The following is a 22,085-nucleotide window of genomic DNA, read 5'->3' as shown; positions in this document are numbered from 1 at the left end:
GAGAAGCTCCAAATGAGTACCTTATCCTTGTGGGCTTTGGGAAAAAAGGTCTGATAAACTGAACACCCAGAAAGCAAATGTTCTTGTCCGAAACTTTTGAAGCACCACACGTGGTCATCAGATGCCAGGAAGACAACTGGGCAGGAAACACACTCTTAAATGCCAGCCTCTTCTGTTTCTTCAATTCTACCATAACCGGGAATAACACTAACTACACTAACAAAGCTAACACTAACGAAGAGGAGAAAGGTTCCGGCTCTGAAGACATCAGAAATGTTCACATCCTTCCAAGCACGTGCTTGGAAGGAACTGAGCTCCCTATCTAGACTTGCCCTCAGAACGTCAGTGCTGCTCAGGAGAAGGGTGCGTGACATGGCTCTAGCTGACACTGCTAGAAGAAGGTTCTACTGTAAGACACCACAAAGTGGTATAGTACCTATAAGTATGTATATGCAAAGCCATTTGAAGAAAAATAGTTTGTTAATGCACTTTGAGATAGCCCCATTTCAATGAGGCCTAGATGAAAGAGCAATAACAAAACTGTTAACGCGTGTCAGCATAGTCCAAGCAGTTAGTCCATGGCAGGCTAGTGTGGAGTAGATTCTCACTCCAGCTAGCCCAAGCCAGTCTAATATGGGACCTTCAGGAAGAGAGGGTGATAAAGGAAAGTGACCTCCCTCTGCACAGGAATGAAATGTCTGGCATGAAGTCATAAAGAATACTGTGTGTACTTAAAGATATAAAATGGTTATCCTTGTATATCTCATCAATAGTACCTTACTCAAATAGTCATGTTTTAAATCAATGTGACTACGTGTGGAGTAAGGGTATCAGAATATGGGCCTATATCAGTATTAACATGACAGACAGATTTCAGTGTAACATTTTATATAAATTCAAAAATGTTATAAAATATTGTGCAACGCAATTTTATTTACCTTCATTTCACCTTCTTCTACCACCAACTGCCAATTGGCATCTCCTCCTACATCCTGTAAAGAGTAAGTCATGTGATTCTGCACCATCTCTTCCACCTTTAGAAGAAAAAAAAAAATGCAACATTTATAAAGGTTCCTGCCACCTTCTTGCCAGCACATTCAGGGCACTGTACAGTAATATCTGAAGCCACTATAAAATACTAGCAATAGATCTAGTGCATGAGCTGGACATAAACAACGGAACAAAAAAACCAGTGAAGGTTAAATTAGCAGAGGCCTTGCAGCATTCAGAACCAAAAGCAAAACTGATCCCTAATAAAATGAATCTTCGCACAAGCACTTCCCACCCATCCCCATCTCTTTCACCCCCACCTTTAACAGTTGAATAATTGTACTAACTATTCAAGTTTTTACTTCTACCTATAGGGAAGGAAGAGAGATTACCTCTATTACAATATTTAAGAAGAAAAGGAGGACTTGTGGCATCTTAGAGACTAACAAATGTATTTGAGCATAAGCTTTTGTGAGCTACAGCTCACTTCATCGGATGCATATTTAAGAGGTGCTCTGATCCTACAGAGATATTGGCCATTATAAGTACCTAAATAAACAGAATCACACTGAAGTGCAGGACTTTTTTTTGAAAATTTACATTTAATGAAGAACAGCATTTAAGAACCTGAGCAATAAAAAAACCGATCAAAGCCACTAGTTTTCTACGCTTAGAAAGTTAAATCCATATTGTAAGCATTCAGATGTCTCAAAAGCTTTATAGGCTGTAGTGAAGGAAAACCAAGTACATGTGACATGTTGAACATTTACTATTCTGCATTAGCACAAGCTGCTATGGTCTTTCAATAGCATCCTGGGATGCCGATTGATTTAAAGGGACACTCTCAATAAGTTTAATTGCCAACGTGTTTGCACTCCTTCATTAAGTCATCTTTTAATTTTATGTTTTTGCATCATTTAAAAATATTTTAAACTTTTAAAATCACTGATGTATGTGAATTACTGTAGTCTTTAGAAAAATGTACTTGATATACCTCCATCTATTCTTTAAGCTACACAAACACTACCATATTTGTACTCCTTATGTCTGTATGAAAAGCATCCTTTAGGTATATGGCTGTGGGGTATGAACAGGGCTGAAAGGGTCCCTTTAAGTTTTCTAAACACATTTATAGTGTCTGCCCTGGAATGTAGGTGCCAAATCCTGTCAGATCACATTTCCAGACCTGCTCTTTTTCAATTGAAATTATAATCTGAGATAATTATGGAGGAAAGAAAGAATATTACAAGTTATTTCACAGATACGTTTTATAACATGGTAGAAAAGTTTGCTTCAGTTTTTTGTGTGTAATTTAAAAACAAGTGAATACTCAAAATAGGTGTTACAACACCTGCAGATTAATGTGTAATTTGCAATGTCTGTCAATCCTACAGAGGTAGTGACTAAAGGATGTTTACTGGAAAATATATATCTTGATTAAAAAATAAACAAGGTATTACATTGTATGTCTGGTACTTTAAGCAGTACACAATCATGAATAAAATTAGCAACACTAGGGCATAAATACCTTGTGTATGATATAGAAAGACATTTCTTTATACACAAACAAATGCCACTTGTCAAATAAAGGCATTTATCAAATGAAGTACATTATAACAAGTTTACATGGAGGAATGAGCAAAGGAATATTTATTAATGTGTTTTTCTAATTTGCTTGAGATGGAAACAAAAAAGGTTGTGTTTATATTTTATTTTAAAATAAAGAAGGCTTTTTTTGTACTATGTACCTTCTGGGCTGTACACTCAAGATCAGGAAAGGAGGTAACTGTACCCTGAATCACACTTTAAATGTTAAGCCTCACAAACAAATAATGAAACACTGTATGCAATGAGGACTATATTTCATGGAAGTTCAGTGCTGATTTATAGATGTTCCGTGGAAGCAAAACGAGTGATATGGGAAGGATGAGAGACCAGACCACAAAGTTTTCGTTAAAACTAACTGACAAAGAAAAGTTTGTCTTCCTTTCACTTTATAACTCAGGCAGGAAGGCCACCCTTTCCTAGACTTGGGCAACAGGTTTCCTAGACACGATTCCTCCCCATCTCTGCTTTCCAGGACACCATTTACGATCTTCAAGTGGGCAGATTTTCTAAGTAAAGGTCCTCTAAAACTTCTGGACACTAAGAGTCAGCTAGGTAATTGATAATTAATGCAAATAATTGAAGAAATTCTTCTAGAGTAATGGAAACCTTACTGGCTTCAAGAAGATAATTAGGCTTGGCCGAATTAGATTTTTTTTAAAAATAATTTTGATGGATAACATTAATGATATTTTTAGCATTTTTTACATTTTTTTAATTCATTTAACTTTTCACAGCTGTGGGAAATGGGGGGGGCAGTGTCCGACTATTATTTAATGACAGTAGATGTAGAGATTAAAAAACTTAAAGCTTTATAACTCTTAAAACACACTGTACATTTTGACATCTGATATTGACAAAGTAAATATCCTTAAATCAAACTAAAGTACTCAAGCAGCATTTTTCTTACTTTGCCTATCTGTAAATTTCAATTATCAATGGAAATATTTATCGTTTTGTGTGTGCATGGTGAAATTGACATTTACCGATATTAGCAATAAAAATCGAACCCTTCCAAGTCTAAACAATTTACAAATTCCAAATACTCTATAAAATCCAATCAAAATTTAGAGCATGGTGCACAACTAAAATTATCTAAGATCAGCAAAGGTCCCTTGAAACCTAGAAGGGGGCCATAAAACTAACATGCTCAGAAAGCATTCTTCATCTACTTCCTCAATAGCATAAGTTAACTAGCAACGTTGGATTGTGTCTCATCTGTAACTCCAGTGATTTCTGAGGGCAGCATCTTTGGTTAATTCTCTGAGAACTCTGAATATTCCTTTCAGATTTAAACTTAGTCGTAGGTGCAAATACCAGACCACTGTTTGAACTGTATTTCGGTTTTTCTGTTCTTAATTATCAAAGCAGACTTTCTAGTAATCATCACTTGTGCACACAATGTTTGAACTGGACGCATTATTGCTAGAATCTCAGTACTGTACCTTCCACAGTAAAAGGAATCAACTCAATTCAGTCTTCACTCCCAGAAGTAACACAGCATTCCACAGAATTCAGAAAACAGAGGTCTAGTGGTGCCAACTGGCTCAAGGTTCACTGTTCTTTACAAGCTACTTCTGTCTAAGACCTGAGACACACACTACACCTAATACAATACTTTCATGATATTTATTTGTGAAGGGTAGCATGTAGGGTCTGTACTGAAAGCACATAACTTATCAAGATTCATAATCATTGTGAGATTTTTGTACAGATAATATTTAAGGAACAATGTAACAGATTGGCTAAGTAAGTGAGGTGGGCTTTAAACGAAGTTCGATGGGGGCAGGAGACAAAAGTCCACAGGTAAGTCCAGAACATGGAGACCTGGGTGAAGGGTTGAAATTTCGGGGTGGGGGGGGAGAAAGAGGGGCAATTAAAGCTGGGGCAAAGGAGAAACAAGAGGGAATACAGTTGGGAAATCTAATGAACATCTTAGATTTCTGCATACTAATCCAAGGAAGATAGAGAATAGTCTGGAAGAACTAGAAGGAACAGTAAATAATCACAATTACAACATCATTGGCATCACAGGGACTTGGTGGGATGATTCACATGACTGGAATATTGGTACAGAAGGGTACAGCTTTTTCAGGAAGGACAGGAAGAGGGAAAAGGGGAGGAGGTGTTGCCTTATATATCGACGCTTGCACTGAGGTAGAGATAGAAGTGGGAGGCAGACCTATTGAAAGTCTCCAGGTAAGGATAAAAGGGGTAAAAAACAAGGATGATGTCACTGTAGGGGTCTATTATAGACCACCTAATAAGGAAGAAGGGGTGGATGAAACTTTTATTAACTAACTAACAAAATCATCCAAAGTACAGGACTTGGTGGTGATGGGGGACTTCAACTACCCAGACATCCATTGGGAAAATGATATAGCACAAGGTAGATTATCCAACCAGTTCTTGGAGGTAACTTATTATAGCAAGTGGAGAAAGCAACTAGGAGAGAGGCTGTTCTAGATTTGATTCTGACAAACAGGAAAGAAATGCATGCGAATTTGAAGGTGGAAGGCAGTTTGACAGAAAGTAATCATGAAAAGATACAGTTCATGATTCTAAGGAATGGTAGGAGGGAGAACAGCAGACTGAAGAAAATGGACTTCAGCAAACTCAGAATTGATAAGTAAGGTTGTGTGGGAAACAAGTTTAAAGAAAAAAGTTCAGGAGAGTTGGCATTTTTTTGTAAAGAGACATTAAGGGCACAAGAGCAAACTATTCCAGTGCATAGGAAAGAGATGAAGCATGGAATCGGATCACCCTGGCTTAAAAAACAATTACTAACCTTTTGTAACTGTTGTTCTTCGAGATGTGTTGCTCATGTCCATTCCAAAGCAGATGTGTGCTCGCCCCAAGCACCACCACCATCAAGTTTTTTCCTCAGTGGTATCTGTTGGGTCAGCTCCAATGCCCCGGTATGACACGCTCATAGCGCCAGTATAAAGGGTCCTGCCACCCCGTTGATCCCTCAGTTCCTTCTTGCTGGCTAACTCCAACAGAGGGACAGGCAGGGGGTGTTGATGGTTTGGAATGGACATGTGCAACACATCTCAAAGAACAACAGTTATGAAAAGTTAGTAATAATTTTTTCTTCGAGTGCTTGCTCAGTCCATTCCGAAGTAGGTGACTCCCAAGCAGTTGTGCAGGTGGAGGGTTCGGAGTTCTTAGGCATGCTGACTGTAATACCACAGTGTCTGAAACCTGCATCATCTCTAGTCTGCTGGATGACGGTATAGCAAGACACGAAAGTGTGAACCGACGACTACATTGCCGCTAAACAGATGTCCTGGATAGGAACTTGAGCTACAAATGCTGCCAAAGATGTTTGAGCCCTGGTAGACTGTACCGTCAGGGCAGGAGAGGGGACTTTTGCCAGGTCGTAGCATGTGCGGATACATGAAGTGATCCATGATGAAATTCTCTGGGCTGAGACTGGAAGGCTTTTCATTCTGTCTGCAATGGCTACAAAAAGCTGAGCATATTTTTGAATTGATCTAGTCCTTTCTATGCAGAAGGCTAGTGCACACCTCACATCCAGAGAGTAGAGTGTGGTTTCAGACAGAAGACCGGTAGGAAGATATCCTGGTTACTATGGAATTGGAAGGAAGGCTGGATGTGGCTGCAATTGAACCTTGCCCCTGAAGAAGACCACATAAGGTGGTTCCAAAGTAAGGGCTTGGACCTCCAAGACTCTTCTGGCAGAAGTAATGGCCTCCAGGAAGGCCACCTTCCAAGACACGTAAAGCAGAGAGTGCATTGCCAGCAGTTCAAATGGAGGCCTTGTTAGCCTTGCCAACACCAAGTTGAGGTCCCAGGGAGGAAGTGGCTGCTGTACCTTTGGGTATAATCTCTCCAGGCCCTTAAGAAATAGACTATAGATGAAGTTTGAGAAAACAGAACGGCTGTTCATCCATGGGTGAAAGGCCGAGATTGCAGCTAGATGGACCCTAATAGATGACATGGTTAGGCCTTGTTGTTTCAAGTGGTATAAGTAATCTAAAATGAATGGAAGTGTTGACTGTGTAGGTGAAACTCACTTCTGCATAGAGCAGAGAGAGAATCTTTTCCATTTTGCCAGATAAGTGTCTCTAGCGGACATTTTTCTGTTCCCTAAAAGCACCTTGCGACCAGTCCCAGAGCACGTTAGCTCTGCGGGGTTCAGCCATGGAGCTTCCAGGCCATGAGATGAAGGGACTCAAGGTTTGGATGATGTAGACAGCTGTAGTCTTGAGAGATCATGTCTGAAAACTGAGACAGATGGATTGGCATTTCTACCGAGAGTTCTAAAAGGATGGTGAACCAGTGCAGATATGGCCAGGCCACGGCTATCAGGATGAGACCTTGTCTGTCCCTTAGGAAGGCCTTGTGTATGAGAGAGATGGGAGGGAATGCATAAAAGAGATGATCCATCCAAGGGAGGAGAAAGGCATCAGAGCAATCCTGGGCTGTGACCCAGGAAGGAGCAAAACTGAAGACATTTCCTGTTGTCTTTCATTGCCAGTAGATCTATCCGGGGAGTCCCCCACTTCTGAAAGACGCCTTTTATGACATCAGGATGGATGGACCACTCATGGTGGTTGGAGAAGGATCTGCTAAGGTGATCTGCTTCCTCGTACTGTGACTGCTGGAGATACAAGGCTTTGAGGCAGATTGAGTGGGCTATGCAGAATTCCCACAAGTGAAGAGCTTCCCTCACCAGTGAGAGGAACGCACTGCTCCACCTTGCCCGTTTATATAAAACATCGCTCTTGTGTTGTCTACAAGAACTGACACGCACTTGCCCTCCATGTGGGGCTGGAATGCACTGCAGACTAGGTGAACTGCCCTGAGCTCCCTGATGTTGATGTGTAGCAAGAACTCTTCTGGAGACCAGAGGCTGAGTTCTGAGAGACCCGAAGTGAGTTCCCAAGTCTATCGCCGAAGCATCTGTGATGAGAGACCTCGATGGTGGGGGTCTTGAGAATGGGACTCCTGCACATACTGCCAGCGGGTCCAACCAACAAAGAAGGGAAGTGATCACAGATGGGGGAAGTGTGACAACTATGCCCAAGTGGTGTTGCCCCAGTGTGTATAGCGACACCAGCCAGGAATGAACAAGTAGGAATAGGGAGCCTGGAAATGAGTGAGAAATTTGATGCCTGATGATGATTTCTCTTCACTGAATATCCAGATTGGTCATTCCAATCTGTCCATTAATTGGATGAACAAGTTTAGTTTAATGAAAACTGTTACAATGCTGTGAAGACACACTTATTCAAGGAAAGTTTATTACATACACACACATATTACTACACTGTTTTTCAGTTTTGGAAGTATTTTCACTGGCTTGCACATTCTGAAGAAGAGCCAAGTTGTCTTCCTGATGACCAACAGATCTGGTTCTGCCTCTAGTAATGGAGAGCAGAGGGAAAACCCAGTTGTGGGAATGGCAAGTCTGGGAATTCAGTAAGTTCTTCACTATTTTATCTTTCAAAATTCTTAAGTTTATGGACACTACTAATTTTCTTCCAAAATTTACAGCCCCCTACTCGTCTAGACACTAACAAGTTTTCATCAAAATGGGTCCGCAGCCCATCCTTCAATCTTTGCTGTTAACAATATAAGGGCTAAGGCCCAGATTTTTTAAAGGTATTTAGGCATTGACTGTTAAAGGGATTTGGTTCCTAAGTGCCTAAACCCCTTTTGGAAATTAAACTTGGGCTCCTAAATCAATTATGCTTTGCAATGCTGAGCACAGCAATGCCTAAATACTGTTAAAAATTTGGCCCGGAAGCTCTTGGTAGGGCTTATTAAAACAGGTGTATTGAGCAATTGTATCATGGCCATGGTTAAAAGCTGTAGACCAGCCTATATGACAGCAATATGTCAGCTTTTTGATGAAGTCCAACAGTCCTCCTTCTGTTGCTTAATTGTCAGAAGGGTGTATTGTTATTATCTTAGTACTGTTTTCCCCACTGCTTCTTTGAATAGCTTGTCCGTTGAACACTTCCAGGAGACCATTAAAATGTTTGGCTTGCTTATACAGATCTAAAAGTGTATTTTAGCTTTGGTATTGCATGCCTTAGTGAATCTGCCACAAATAGGTATAATAAAATATATTTTAAAAAAAGGTTCCAAACTCAAACTGTGCATGCCTAATAGAGTCTAGCATACACTTTTAGTGCTGAATTACAAACAAAGTCTCAGAGGTGCAAACAGTACCGTTGGACTGTAGAAAGATTTAGTTTCTTAATGGTCATTACAAGATATATGAACTAAATATGTGAAAAAGATTGGGAAATTAAACACTTCTTAGAATAAATGATTTACATGCAAACATAACAGCTCTCCCTCATTTTAAAGTCAAATTTATCTCCATCCCACACAGCTGTTATTTCACTTTTATTATTTTAAGTTATTACATCAGAAATGTGGGATCTTGAAGTTACACATTTTTTCTGCAGATATTAATCCTCATTATTTTTAAGATTCAGGCCCTTGCAAGAGTGATATAGATGCAAGCAGAATGCAAAAAGACAATCTTTCAGTAACAGGACTAGAGAATTCCTTGGTATGTGTCTATCCGTACTCATCTAAAACAAGCACAAGTGATTTATGGAACAAGGGGAACCCAGGTTAGAGAGAAGATGAACTACAGCAAAATGATATACAAAGCCACTATATGCTTACAATACCTGGGTGCTGAATCTGTGAACATCATCAGAGGCACTGACTAGATCAATGGAAGACATGGAGGAAGAGCGACTATAGGGCTACCAGAGACAGACAAAGAAAAAAATCAAGTAATCAGAACAAAGGCACAACAGAGCTTTCAGTACCAACTTCCAAGCACAAGATAATGAAGAAAAGGAAAACAAAAGCACCATAAGCAGCAAGCACAGCAGCAAAAGCTGATTTCATGCAACTATTATATATTATACTCCCAACATGGCCCTGAAAAAAAAAACAGTGTTTCCAGTAACATTGAAAAAGGTCAAAATCAACCCTGATTAAAAAACCTAGCTTTTTTTCTTTTAACTAGTTTAATGATTTTATATTTAAGAAAAAGCACATTTAAAGATTATTAAGTTACTGGCATAATTTTTTTTTTATCTCAAACTATGACATGCTTGCTACATATCAGGAATATTCTAAAATAGACACTCAAAGATTTTTTTTCAAGGAAAAAGTCCTCTCCAACCCTGGATATGTCAATTCTAATGAGTGACGTGTTCAAAGTTACTAGAAACATCTATAAATTAGATCTCACCAATCCGTATGACAAATGTGTTAGTTAAAATGGAAATATGATTTTATTTACAATAAGTACTCTCTAAAAAGATCCTGGGAAACATCTCACCTTTTGGACAAATCTGTGAGTCCCCACAGCAGAGTATCCATCACCAGAGGGTAATGATGTTGGCCAGTGTGATCTGACCTTTTCACTCTGAGACTAAGAGAAACAGGTTAAATGTATTAGTACATAGCTGTTTGGTGGAGTATTTAGTAGGTGGCAGTAGAACTGACAGACTTATATAAGAGGAGGGAGCAACTAGATAGTCTCTCTTTACTATTTCACAGGTCATGAACGGTAACAGGCACTTCAGGTGGCAACAACAATTAGATTTAAGAAATATTTATCATGTATTGGATATACTTATTTGTGTAGGTTATTCACCTAAGTACAGTCAAGGTGAGTTTTCTATAGGATTTTTTAGTTACTTGCATCTATTAAGAATTGCTTTAAAGATAATAGGGGAGACAAATTGACCCATATTAACAACACTTTTTATGCTGTCATGTTCTGTAGATAATGGACTTTTGTTTCCACTGTGCCCAAATTTCTCAAATTATTTTAGTTTTAAAAATAAATAAATTAAAAAGAACCAAATGTTATATAGAAGGAAATGTTACTCACCTATGCACTAACTGTAGTTCTTCGAGATGAGTGTTCCTATGTGTGCTGTATTTCAGGTGCACATGTACCTCTCGAGCCTTCAATAGGAAATTTCTAGCTAGCAGTGTCCATTCGACCCACACATGCGCCCTGTCACCTCGTGGAAGAGGCTGAGACTATATAAAGGTGTGTGAACAAATTGCCCTCAGGTCCTTCTCTATTCAGTCATCCCCTAGGGAACAACTGAAGCAGAGGGGAAGGAGAGCCAATAGCAAAGCACCCATAGGGACACACATTTCCTCCTTCATTGAGAATTGTGCCTGTGGGTGCCTCACTTCAGGTGATTTCTGAGCACTATTCTAGGAGGAAAGTTTCAGAACAGGATCCAAAACTGAAGACAGTACTGCAGAGCCAAGTGTCGCAACAGATCTGATGGCATGAAGCAGGGTCTAAAACTTTAAAAACATATGGTCTGAAATCCATTTAGTGGCTCTGTGTGTCTCGAATAATTGAACATTCTTCAAAAATGCAGCAAATGTTGCCTGTGATCTGGTTGAATGTGTTCTAACCCCGGGGGGAAGGGGGATGAGCACCTGCAGACTCACAACAGGTAGAGATACAGCCCGATATCCATTTCAAAAGTCTGAGCAGAAACAGGGGCCCCCTCACATCTATCTGCAAAGGATACAGACAGTCTAGGAGCTTTCCTAAACTGCTTAGTCCTATCCAGGTAGAAGGCCAAGGCCTTTCTAACATCCAGAATATGAAAAGAGGACTCCTGCTGAGAACAATGGAGGTTTCAGAAAATATACTGTTAGATGGATTGATTGGTTAAGATGAAAATCCAATTGCAACCTTTGGTACGAACTTAGGATGCAGACATAAAAAGACTTTTTTTTTTTAAAAAATAAAAGGTAAAGGGGGTAATCTGCCATCAAGGCTCCAATCTCCCTTACCTTACTGGCCGATGAAGTAGGGAGCAGGTTGCCACTGGTACAAACTGAGGTCTTGTGAGATGGCTGAGAAACAGGTTAAGGTCTCAAGATGGGGTGGGAGGTCTAATGTGGGGAAGGAAATTACTTAGACCCTTAATAAATCTGGAGGATATCCAGGGAGCAAAAATGTCAAGTCCTTGGACAGGGAGATGAAAGGCTGATATGGTGGGCAAGTGTACCTTGACCAAAATGATGGATAAGCTGGGTGTCTTCAGATCCAGCAGGTAATCTAGGACGAGGGAAACAGGAGTGGATTCCAGCCAAAGTTATCAACCACCGTCCCAACAGATGAATCTCTTCCATATTTGCAGGTAAGTAGTGCGGATTGATGTTTTGCTACTGTTTAACACCACCTGCTGCACCTCCGTAGAGCTGAAAACCTGTATTCCTGAGAACCATCCAGGAACCATGCACTGAGGTGTAAAACTACTAGACTGGGGTGAAGCACATGACCAGCATCCTGAGACAGGAGATGTGGAATGGTTGGGAGCTCGATTGATAGCTGGACACAAGCAGTTAAGGGTACCAAGCTTGTCTTGGCCAGGTAGTACTAGAAGGATGACTCTGGCCTTGTCCTGCCTGATCTTGTTCAACACCCTTAGAATTATGGGTGCTGGGGGAAAGGCATAGAACAGGCTCTTCCTCCACAGGATTGGTGACTCAGACCTGCCTTGAACAGAAAAGAGGACACTTCCTGTTCTTGGAGGTGATGAAAAGACTGATCTCTGGCAGTGTCATCTCTAGAATAAGCCATAGAGAACCTGAGTGCCCAGCTCCCATTCACAGTTGTGGGAGTATTATCTGCTGAGAGCATTGGCTGTGGTGTTCCAGCGAGGTGGACCACTGAAATATGGATACGGTGGGCTATGCACCAGTTCCAGAGCTTTATAGCTTCAGTGCACAAGGAGGATCTTGTTCCTTCCTGCTTGTTGATGTAAAACATGAAGGACATATTGTCCATCATGACCCTGATCGCTCTGCCCCGATGAGGGGTAGGAAATGGAGACAAGAATTCCTGACTGCCCTGAGCTTCGACAGGTTGATGTCAAAACTAATTTCATGGGCTATCCATCCGCCCTGAACTCAGAGTGTGTTGAGGTGGGCAATTATAGTTGCTAGAGTCACCATCCTCAACTTTTGAGGCTTCACTAATTTGTTCAACTGATCTGTCTTAGATCTAAGATTGGCCTCCAACTTATGTCCTCCTGGGGCACTAGAAAGTATTTTGAGTAGAATCCCGACCCTGTAAAGGGAAGGGATTGGTTCTATTGCTCCTAGTTGGAGGAGAGAGTCCAACTTGCCTTAGTAGAAGCTCATGAGAGGGGTCCCTGAAGAGGAAAGGAGAATTGGGGGGGAAGAGAGACACACACACACACACAGACAGACAAACTGGATGGTATAATCTGATATTATGATCTCTAAGACCCACTGATCCATGGTGATCTACTCCCAAGTTGGGTTGAAATGGATAACTTGGTCCCCAAAGGGAAGGGAGGGAGGTGGGCTAAAGGGGTGCAACTGTAAATCCGGGGGGGGAGGAGGGATTTCATCTCTTGACCAGCCCATCAAAACTCATGTTTAGGTGACACCTGGGTGGTTGTCGAGGGCCACTGAATAGCCCTCTTGCTGTGCAACCTCTGGGGAGTTCCACAGGTCTATGATATCCAAAGAACTAAACAGGGCATGATCTCTGGACAGTCTGACCTACTAAAAAGCTTCTTGCTCCTTGATGTGTAAATGCCTAAGAAAGGTAGGGTAGCCCTGGAGTCCTTCAACATGTGCAAGGAGTCATTCATGATCTCTGAGAAAAGCCTATGACCAGGAGGGAGGTCCCCTACTGTGTTCTGAAACTCGCCTGGAAACCCCAAAAGTTGGAGCCATGACACCCTGCGCATAACTATTGCCATGGAGATAGAGCTGGCAGTAATGAGCAGCATCTAGGGATGCCTGGAGAGCTGTTCTGGCCAGCAGGTGACTCTCTGCAACTATGAACTGGAATTGTTCCCTGCAGTCATGTGGCAGCTGCTCAATAGCGCCCATGAGCTTGTTGCGATTAGTAAAATTGTATTTGGTCATGAGCACCTGAGCGTTTGTGATCTGGAACAACAGGGTTGCGGACAAGAAAGATTTTTGCCCAGATTCACTTACTTCTGGTCCTTGTCATAGGGGGCAGATGTCAAAAAATTGCTGCCTAACCTGTTCATTCACTGCATCCACCAATAGGGAGTAAGGTGGAAGATGGGAAAATAGAAAGCTGGATCCATTGGTGCAACAGAGGCAACCTCACTGTCTTAGCCAGATCCAGGAGAGCCACATTAATAACTAATGCCACTCTGAAGGGGGGGTTGCCGACTGCAAAGTATCTAGCAGCTTGTGTTGTGGATCTTTGACCTCCACCAGAGGGATCTGCAGGGTGTCTGCTACCCTTCTAATGACATCCTGAAACCGCCTGAAGTTGTCAGCTGTGGAAGGTGGTGAAGCTATAACTGCCTCTTCCAGCAAGAACGATGAAATGGGAAACTCAGGGGTGATCTCTTCTTCTACCCTAGCCTCCTGCTCTTCAAATATCTTCTCTTGTCTTGGATGGGTAGGGGGAGGATGTGAAACCTTGTCTTTGGAGAGATAATACCAGTGGCTGTTAAATTGCTGTCGATCGGCAGCCCATAGGTCCCAATATGGCCATTGGGGGATGTCCATAAGGAAGTAGGGATTGCATACAAAGTTAGTTCCACCTTTCTTGCTGACCAGCAAGGTCCTCCCTGTGAGAAAGTGGATTCCTGAAGGGGTATGCAGGAGAACCCTTCATTGAAATCAAAGAGGACTCCCAACTGGTCTCCTTCTCGCATCCTCCCATAGCGGAGCAGGATTTGAGGACAGAGCACAGTCCTGTGCCATGAAGTGGCCACTCAGAGACTGAGGTCTCAGTACTGAGAGACGCTTGGTACCCAACAACAATGGACACTCTAGTTTGTCTGATCCAGAGAGGTCCATTGAGTATCGGAACTCCTGTGGTACCAGAAGGACCCCAGTACCGACACCATAGCAGACATTGCTGTAGCTGACAGTCCCAAGGATGATGGGTGTACTTCAGGCATTGTAGATGTCAAGTCCCAATGTTTGCTCGGTACCCCTGCCTGAGCTGCTTACAACAGTACCAATGGCTGGTTAAGACACAACATCACTGGCTGAGCAGGATACTCTGGTGTTGAGCAGGGCCAAAATAGGTAGTACCCTGTGCTTACTCTCCTTACTGGTGGAGGATATAGTTGCCCTATCGGAGCTGTGCTTCCAGTCCTTAGAGCTCCAGGGGCTTTGCAGGCCTACTGGTACTGGAGAAAGGGTCCTTGACCTCAACAGTACTCTTGAAGTACAAGGATCTCAACGGGGACAAAGTCTTTTTTGGAGCTGGCTCAGTGAGAGTCCATGCTCCTCTTTCTGGGAGTCTTCCCAGCAGGCTCCAAAGACGTCCCTTTGTTAGGGGAAGCATGCCTCAAGGTTGATGGGGTACAGGATCTGTCCATGGACAAATGTACCGAGGAGGGGAGGGTAATCTCCTGATCTGGATCAGAGGGTAGTTGCAGGGAGCATTCTCTTGCCAACAGTATGACCTTTACCTCCCTGTTTTTTCTAGCTTTGCTCTTAAAGGGCCAAACAGAAGGAATGCTTCTAGGAGACAAGGGACTCCCCCAGGCAACAGACACATATGGAGTGCCCGTCACTTACTAGCATAGCCTCCTGGCAAGAGAGGCAGCATTTGAAGCCTGGCAAACAAGGCATACCCCGCCAGGAGAAGACCGGTATTCCAGAGGGAAGAAAAAAAACATCCTCTCATCTGAAACCAACTGTACTAAATACTGACCTACAACAATAAACTAACTGAGAAAAAGAGAAAAGAAAGAAGTCCAAGTATGCTCTAGGCTGACACACTAGGGTTCTGTCTCAGGCTGAGGTGGTAGAGAAGAAACTGCAGGCAGTTTGCCCACGTACCCCTATATAGCCTCAGTGTCTGCCACAAGAAGCCATGGGGTCTATGTGTGGGCTGAATGGACATTGCTAGCTAGAAATCATCCAATCTTCATGTACACCTGAAGTGGAACACCAAAAGGGACACTATTCGAAGAACTAGTAGTTACTACTTAGATTGCAGACTCTTTGGAGTAGGAAAAAACAGTTACCTACCTTTTGCAACTGTTGTTCCTCAAGATCATAGAATCAGACGATTAGGGTTGGAAGAGACCTCAGGAAGTCATCTAGTCTAAACCCCTGCTCAAAGCAGGACCAACCCCAACTAAATCATCCCAGCCAGGGCTTTGTCAAGCCAGGCCTTAAAAACCTCTAAGGATGGAGATTCTACCACCTCCCTAGGCAACCCATTCCAGTGCCTTACCACCCTCCTAGTGAAATTGTTTTTCCTAATACCCAACCTAGAACTCCCGCACTGCAACTTGAGACTATTGCTCCTTGCTCTATAATCTGCCACCACTGAGAACAGCCTAGCTCCATTCTCTTTGGAACCACGCTTCAGGGAGTTGAAGGTTACTATCAAATCCCCCCTCACTCTTCTGAAGACTAAATAAGCCCAGTTACCTCAGCCTCTCCTCGTAAGTCATGGGCCCCAGCCCCCTAATCATTTTCGTTGCCCTCCGCTGGACTCTCTCCAATTTGTCCACATCCTTTCTGTAGTGGGGGCCCAAAACTGGATTCAGTACTCCAGATGTGGCTTCACCAGTGCCAAATACAGCGGAATAATCACTTCCCTCAATTTGCTGACAACACTCCTACTAATGTAGCCCAATATGCTATTAGCCTTCTTGGCAAGAAGGGCACACTGTTGACTCATATCCAGATTCTCGTCCACTGTAATCCCCAGCTCCTTTCCTGCTGGACGGCCGCTTAGCCATTTGGTCCCCAGCCTGTAGCAGTGCATGGGAGTCTTCCATCCTAAGTGCAAGACTCTGCACTTGTCCTTGTTGAAAGTCAGATTTCTTTTGGTCCAATCCTCCAATTTGTCTAGAAAAATGGTTACCTACCTTTCATAACTGCTGTTCTTTGAGATGTGTTGCTCATGTCCATGCCATTCTAGGTATGCACGCACCCACGTGCATGTCTGGAGATTTTTGCTTTAGCTGCAGTCAGAGGGCTGGCTGTAGCGCCCTCTAGAGGGCCACGCTCATGCCGCGGTGTATCAGGCACTGAGAGAAGGAACTGAGAGGGCGTGGGCTTTCTGACAACTCTGACAGAGGGGCAGGAAGGAGGGTAATGGAATGGACATGAGCAACACTTCTCAAAGAACAGTTACGAAAGGCAGGTAACCATTTTTTCTTCTTAGAGTGCTTGCTTATGTCAATTCCATTCTAGGTGACTCACAAGCAGTATCAATGGAGGTAGGCTTGGAGTTCACCATTGTGCAGCTTGTAGTACAGCTCTGCCAAAGCCACTGTTGTCTCGCACCTGCTGAGTCCGTGCGTAGTGCAACGCGAACGTATGGACCGATGACCAGGTGGCATCCCAACAGATTTCTTCAATTGGCACCTGTGCCAGGAAGGCTGCTGAAGACGCCTGCACTCTAGTGGAATGAGCCATCAGTCGCTGGCAGGGGCACTTTCGCCAGCCCGTAGCAGTGGCGTATGCACGCCATGATCCAAAACGAAATTCTCTGGGCTGACACCAGGCAGCCCTTCACCCTGTCTGCGACAGCAACAAACAACTGCGCTGACTTATGGAATGGCCGTGTTCTACCAACGTAGAAGGTCAACGCCTGTCTGACGTCCAGCGTATGCAACCTTCACTCCTCATCTGATGGGAGGCTTCGGACACAGGACCAGTAAGTAAATATCCTGGCCCAAGTAGAACTGGGAAACAACCTTGGGCAGAAAAGCCAGATGCGGGCACAGCTGGATTGTGCCCTTGTAGAGCCAACATTATAGCGACCAAAAAGGACACCTTCCAGGAAAGAAGCAGGAGGGAGCAGGAAGCTAGGGTTTCAAAGGGAGGGCCCATGAGCTTCAATAGCATCAGATTCAGGTCCCACGGGGAGACCAGGTCTCGGACATGTGGGTATAGGTGCTCTAGACCTTTCAGGAACCACACTGTCATGGGAGGGGCGAAGACCGACCTGCACTGAAGCAGAGGGTGGAACACAGAAATGGCTGCCAGGTGCATCTTGACCAAAGACGAGACAACCCCTGGAGCTTTAGATGCAGCAAATAGTCCAGGATGTCTTGCAACGAGGTCTCCTTAGGACAAACGTGCTTGTCCAAAGCCCAACATGCGAAGCGGTTCCACTTGGCCAAAAAGGAAGCCTTGGTGGAAGGCTTCCTGCTGCTCAGCAGGACCTGTTGGACCACTGCGGAGCACGCTCGCTCGTCCGTGCACAGCTATAGAGCAGCCACATCATCAGGTGCAGCGATGCCATATTTGGTTGCAGCAGATTGCCATGCTTCTGAGACAGCAGATCCAGACAGAAAGGTAACTGCAGCAGGTCCATCACTGAAAGACTCATCGGCATGCTAAACCAGTGCTGGCGAGGCCACGCCGGGGCAATGAGAATGATCCAGGCTCTGTGCTGCTTCACCTTTAGCAGGACTCTGTGGATAAGCAGCACTGGCGAAAAAGCATAAATCAGCGCTCCTGAACCCCGGTGGGGACAAGGGTTCCCTGTCAGATGCCTTCCTGATCCTGGAGCAGAACACCTGGGACTTCCTGCTCTGCCTGGACATAAACAGGTCCACCTGGGGAGTCCCCCACCATTGAAAGATCAGGTTGACCACCTCTGGATGGAGGGACCACTCGTGGCGAGAGGAGAAAGTTTTGCTGAGGTGATCTGCCAGGACGTTCCAGGTAAGCAAGTGGCCATCAGGTGGATGGCATTCTGCACACCAAGGTCCCAGAGACTGAGGCTTCTTGGCTCTTGACACATGGCTGAGGACCTGATGTAATGTTGATGTGATACATCACGGCCATATTGTCCGTAAGGACCTGCATCACCTTGCCTTTTAGGTGGGGCAAAAACGCCTGACAGGCCAGCCCACCGCCCTGACGTTGATATAAAGAGCTAAATTGTGCTGCATCCAGCGACCTTGGCTGCCGCACTCGCCCAGGTGGGCTCCCCAGCCCAGATCTGATGCATCTGAGACCAGGGTGAGTGACTGTGATAGGGACACAAAGTCAACTCCCTGCAGTGCTGGATCATATTAAAGAAGTTCTGTATTAAAATCACAAATGAGTTTGATTCCCCAGAGTTTAAATTCCAGGGTATTACTAATTAAGAGGTCTCTTGGTTTTTGGTACTGTTTCTCTCCCTTTATGTGTGAAACTTGCAAGCTGCTAATTGTGTTAGTACATTCTAAGACAGAGTCTGTTCTCAAAGCAATTCACAAGAGAGAGAGACTCAAAGCAATACTCTAACAACAGAAACAGCACCCAGAGACTCCCCACCCTTTTGTTGTATTAACCATTGTGATTAAAATAGAGATAGAGGATGTATGTGGATGGATGCTTGGTGTGGATAATAACTGAATGATCAGGGAGGTGCCAGCCTAAGAATCCAGTGTCCATCGGCTGAAGGCGTCAAGTGGAAATAACCAGAGGACCCCACCCAGAGGGCAGACTGGAATCCACCCAACAGCCTCAAGGATGGGAGAACCAAAGAACAAGATAACATCTTGGAGCCGTCAGGAATGTGCTATCTGCTGATTGATTCAGCAACAGCATGATGAAGCAATTCCCATAGACTGGCATAGGAAGAAATTCCTATAAAAATAGACTCTAAAAAGTGAGAACTTTGGGGTCTGATTCTGCAAACCAACTTCCAGGAGCATCAGATGAGCATCTGACAGGCCCTGCTCCCTCCTCACGTCCAGGCCACCTGGCCAGTGGCTTGGCATGAGCAACTCTAAGCCTGGTAACTATGATAACAACCTTGCAGAACCTGTGTGTGTGGGTGTGTATGTGTGTGTGTGTGTGTGTGTTTGTATGAATGAATGTGTGAATAAATATGAGATTGAATGGAATGTTATAGCTATAACTAACTGCTTACTATGATTCTTTCTGTGTTCACAATAAATGTGGTATTTTGCCTTTTTCCCTTTAATAAGATCCTGCTGGTTTTTATTTTATTGGTACAACAGCAGCACTAACTAGGGGTCTAGCCAATAGTTCAAGGATGAGAGGACACGGTCCAGTACTGTGACTGCTTGGTCCCAGCAGTACCTGCTGGGAACGTAGACCGTTGCTTGCCATGTATGCAAGGGTGGCAGACGAACCCAGGTGTGCCTGACCACGTACATGTATGCTGCCGTGTGGTCCACCAGCCGCAGGCAAGCATGGACCATGGTGATCGGATGTCTCCTCACCTGGACAATGAGATCCACCATGGCCTGAAAGCGTGCTTTCGGAATGAAGGCCCTGTCTCGTGTGAAATCGAGAACCGCTCTGATAAACTCTATGCGCTGGACCGGCATTAACGTGGACTTTTCTGTGACTATTAACAGGCCCAGGTCATTGCAGGTAGAGCATACTAGATCAAGGCTTCTCCGCACCTGACCCAGAGACGTGCCCTTGAGGAGCCAGTCATCAAGGTACAGACAGATCTGGATCCCCTGACATCTGAGGTAAGCCACTACTGGCGCCATGCATTTCGTGAACACCCTGGGAGCGGAGGACAGGCCAAAGGGTAGTGCTGTGAACTGTAAGTGGTGCCCAGTCCCCATGACACAGATGGTTCCTGCGTTTCATAGTAATATGGAGACATGGAAGCAAGCATCCTTTAAGTTGAGAGCGGCGTACCAGTCTCCCAGATCCAGGGAGGGGATAACGGAGGCCAGGGAGACCATGCAGAACTTCAGCTTCTTGAGAGGAGATTGAAAAGGGTGTCCTCCTGCTCCACTATCTCCTGCACTTCCAGCCTCAAGTTCTTGGGCACCCGCCTGAGAAGGGCTTGGTGTTCTTTAAAGTCATCTGGGGAGCTGGCCCTGGAAGGTCCCATGAGTGCCTTGTCCAGGGAAGAGGAGGCATGAGGGCTCAGCAGCCGTTGGAGAGGGAGGTTTGAGGGTAAGCACCGCATCCTCCACCCTGACCTCGGAGCGAGCTTCCAGTACCATATCTGGTGCCAGTGGGGCAGTCTATATTCGCTCCAACGCAGCCACTGATGCGTGCTGCAAAGGGGGCATCATCATCACCAAAAAGCCCCATGCTCCCCAATACAGCCACTGTGTTGGCCACTGGCTGTGCTGCCACCACAGTGCCGTGGACAGCAGAGAAGTTCCCAGTGTCCAAACCCATTGCGGAGACCGGGGCGATGGGCTGAGCTGGGCCTCCGCACCAAAGGAACCAATCTTCAGTGACCAGGGAGGACCTGTTGACGCCTGGGTCTACTTGCTGGTCATGGCTACCAGTGAGCTTTGACCAGGCGTAAGTGACCGGTGGCTATTCCGGGGTGAACGGTCCTGGTCCCAGGGAGATTTGGGTCGGGTGGAACGGTGCCGGGGAGACCAGTAAACATGAGGAGAAGTAGTCCCACGGTCCCAGCAACCGAGACAGACGTCTAGATGCGGCTCAGCGAGGGGGGGAACAGAGTCGGTCATAATATGGAGAGTGCAGACCCCGCACTGGGGAATAATGTCTCGACATCCAGGGGGAGAGTTTGGGCAAATCGGCGGCGCGGCTCTGACCTGCCACAGGATTACTTGTCCAGTGACCTATGGAGCTCTCCCGTCCCCAGAGGAGACTTAACAGCTAGCTTTCTCTCTCAGGAAGCCTTAGACTGGTCCTGCATCACCTGAGACATCATAGGAGCAGGTGGAGAACCGTGCCCACTCTGCACCTGGGCTTGGGATGACGATGGTGCAGGCAGCGTGGTGAGTCCTATGCTGCTCACCAAAGTCGGTGATGGACCTTTAAGAGGGCTAAGAGCCCCAGCCACAGAGGCATGCTCATGTTGCTCTGGAGAAGGCTGGCGGACAGGCCCGGTCTCTCTACTGGATGACCCTTGGGCCTTCTTGCTTGGCACCGGTGAGTGCTTCTTCGCCTTCTTCTTCAGTGCCAATGCACTGTGCACGGAAACCGAAATCCTCGGTGCAGCCTGCATAGAGGACTGAGAAGTTGGGCAGAGAGGGGACTCCATCAGGAAGCCCTGAGGCAAATGTCCCTCTCCTGGGTGTGAGGCCAAAAGTTCTTACAAATCCAGCAATGCTCCTTGATGTGCGATTCCCCCAAGCACTTAAGGCAGCTGTTGGGGGGATCACTCACAGGCATAGGCCTGTCACAGACGGAGCAGGGCTTAAACCCAGGAGCTTGGGGCATGTCCTGTTTGAGGTAAAGTCCCCACTGGGACCTTAGCTATCAGCTAACTATACCCTTAACAACTACTTAACAACGTAACACTAACTACAATCAAGCAAAGGCCTGAAGGCATGAAGTCCATTGGAAGAAACCCCTAGCTCTTGACAAGTGAGAGAGGCACTCTGACTCATCACCACAGGTGGTAAGAAGGAACTGAGGACACACCAGCCAGCAGCACCTGATATACCGCGGCATGAGCACAGCACTCTAGAGGGTGCTACTGCCGGCCCCACGGGTACTGCTAAAGCAAAAATCTCTGACAGCCACACATGTGG

The 22,085-nt window shown here is 44.9% G+C and overlaps 1 protein-coding gene across 4 annotated transcripts in view; it reads right to left on the bottom strand.

Annotated features, from left to right (window-relative positions):
* CERT1 (ceramide transporter 1) overlaps window positions 1-22,085 on the bottom strand; it is a 168,794-nt gene that overhangs the window by 14,163 nt on the left and 132,546 nt on the right. For 2 of the 4 annotated variants that reach the window (XM_073344213.2, XM_073344212.2), the window contains exons 10-12: window positions 9,938-10,030; window positions 9,273-9,350; window positions 939-1,034 (exon numbers count right to left, since the gene is read on the bottom strand). In XM_073344213.2, the coding sequence (XP_073200314.1) occupies window positions 939-1,034; window positions 9,273-9,350; window positions 9,938-10,030 (267 nt within the window). The remainder of the gene's footprint in view (window positions 1-938; window positions 1,035-9,272; window positions 9,351-9,937; window positions 10,031-22,085) is intronic. The other 2 variants (XM_073344214.2, XM_073344216.2) reach the window with 2 other exon arrangements.

Source organism: Lepidochelys kempii, chromosome 5, assembly GCF_965140285.1.
Source record: "Lepidochelys kempii isolate rLepKem1 chromosome 5, rLepKem1.hap1, whole genome shotgun sequence".
Lineage (NCBI taxonomy): Eukaryota > Metazoa > Chordata > Testudines > Cheloniidae > Lepidochelys > Lepidochelys kempii.
Note: the sequence above shows the minus strand (reverse complement) of the source record. Positions and strands in the feature narration are given on the sequence as shown.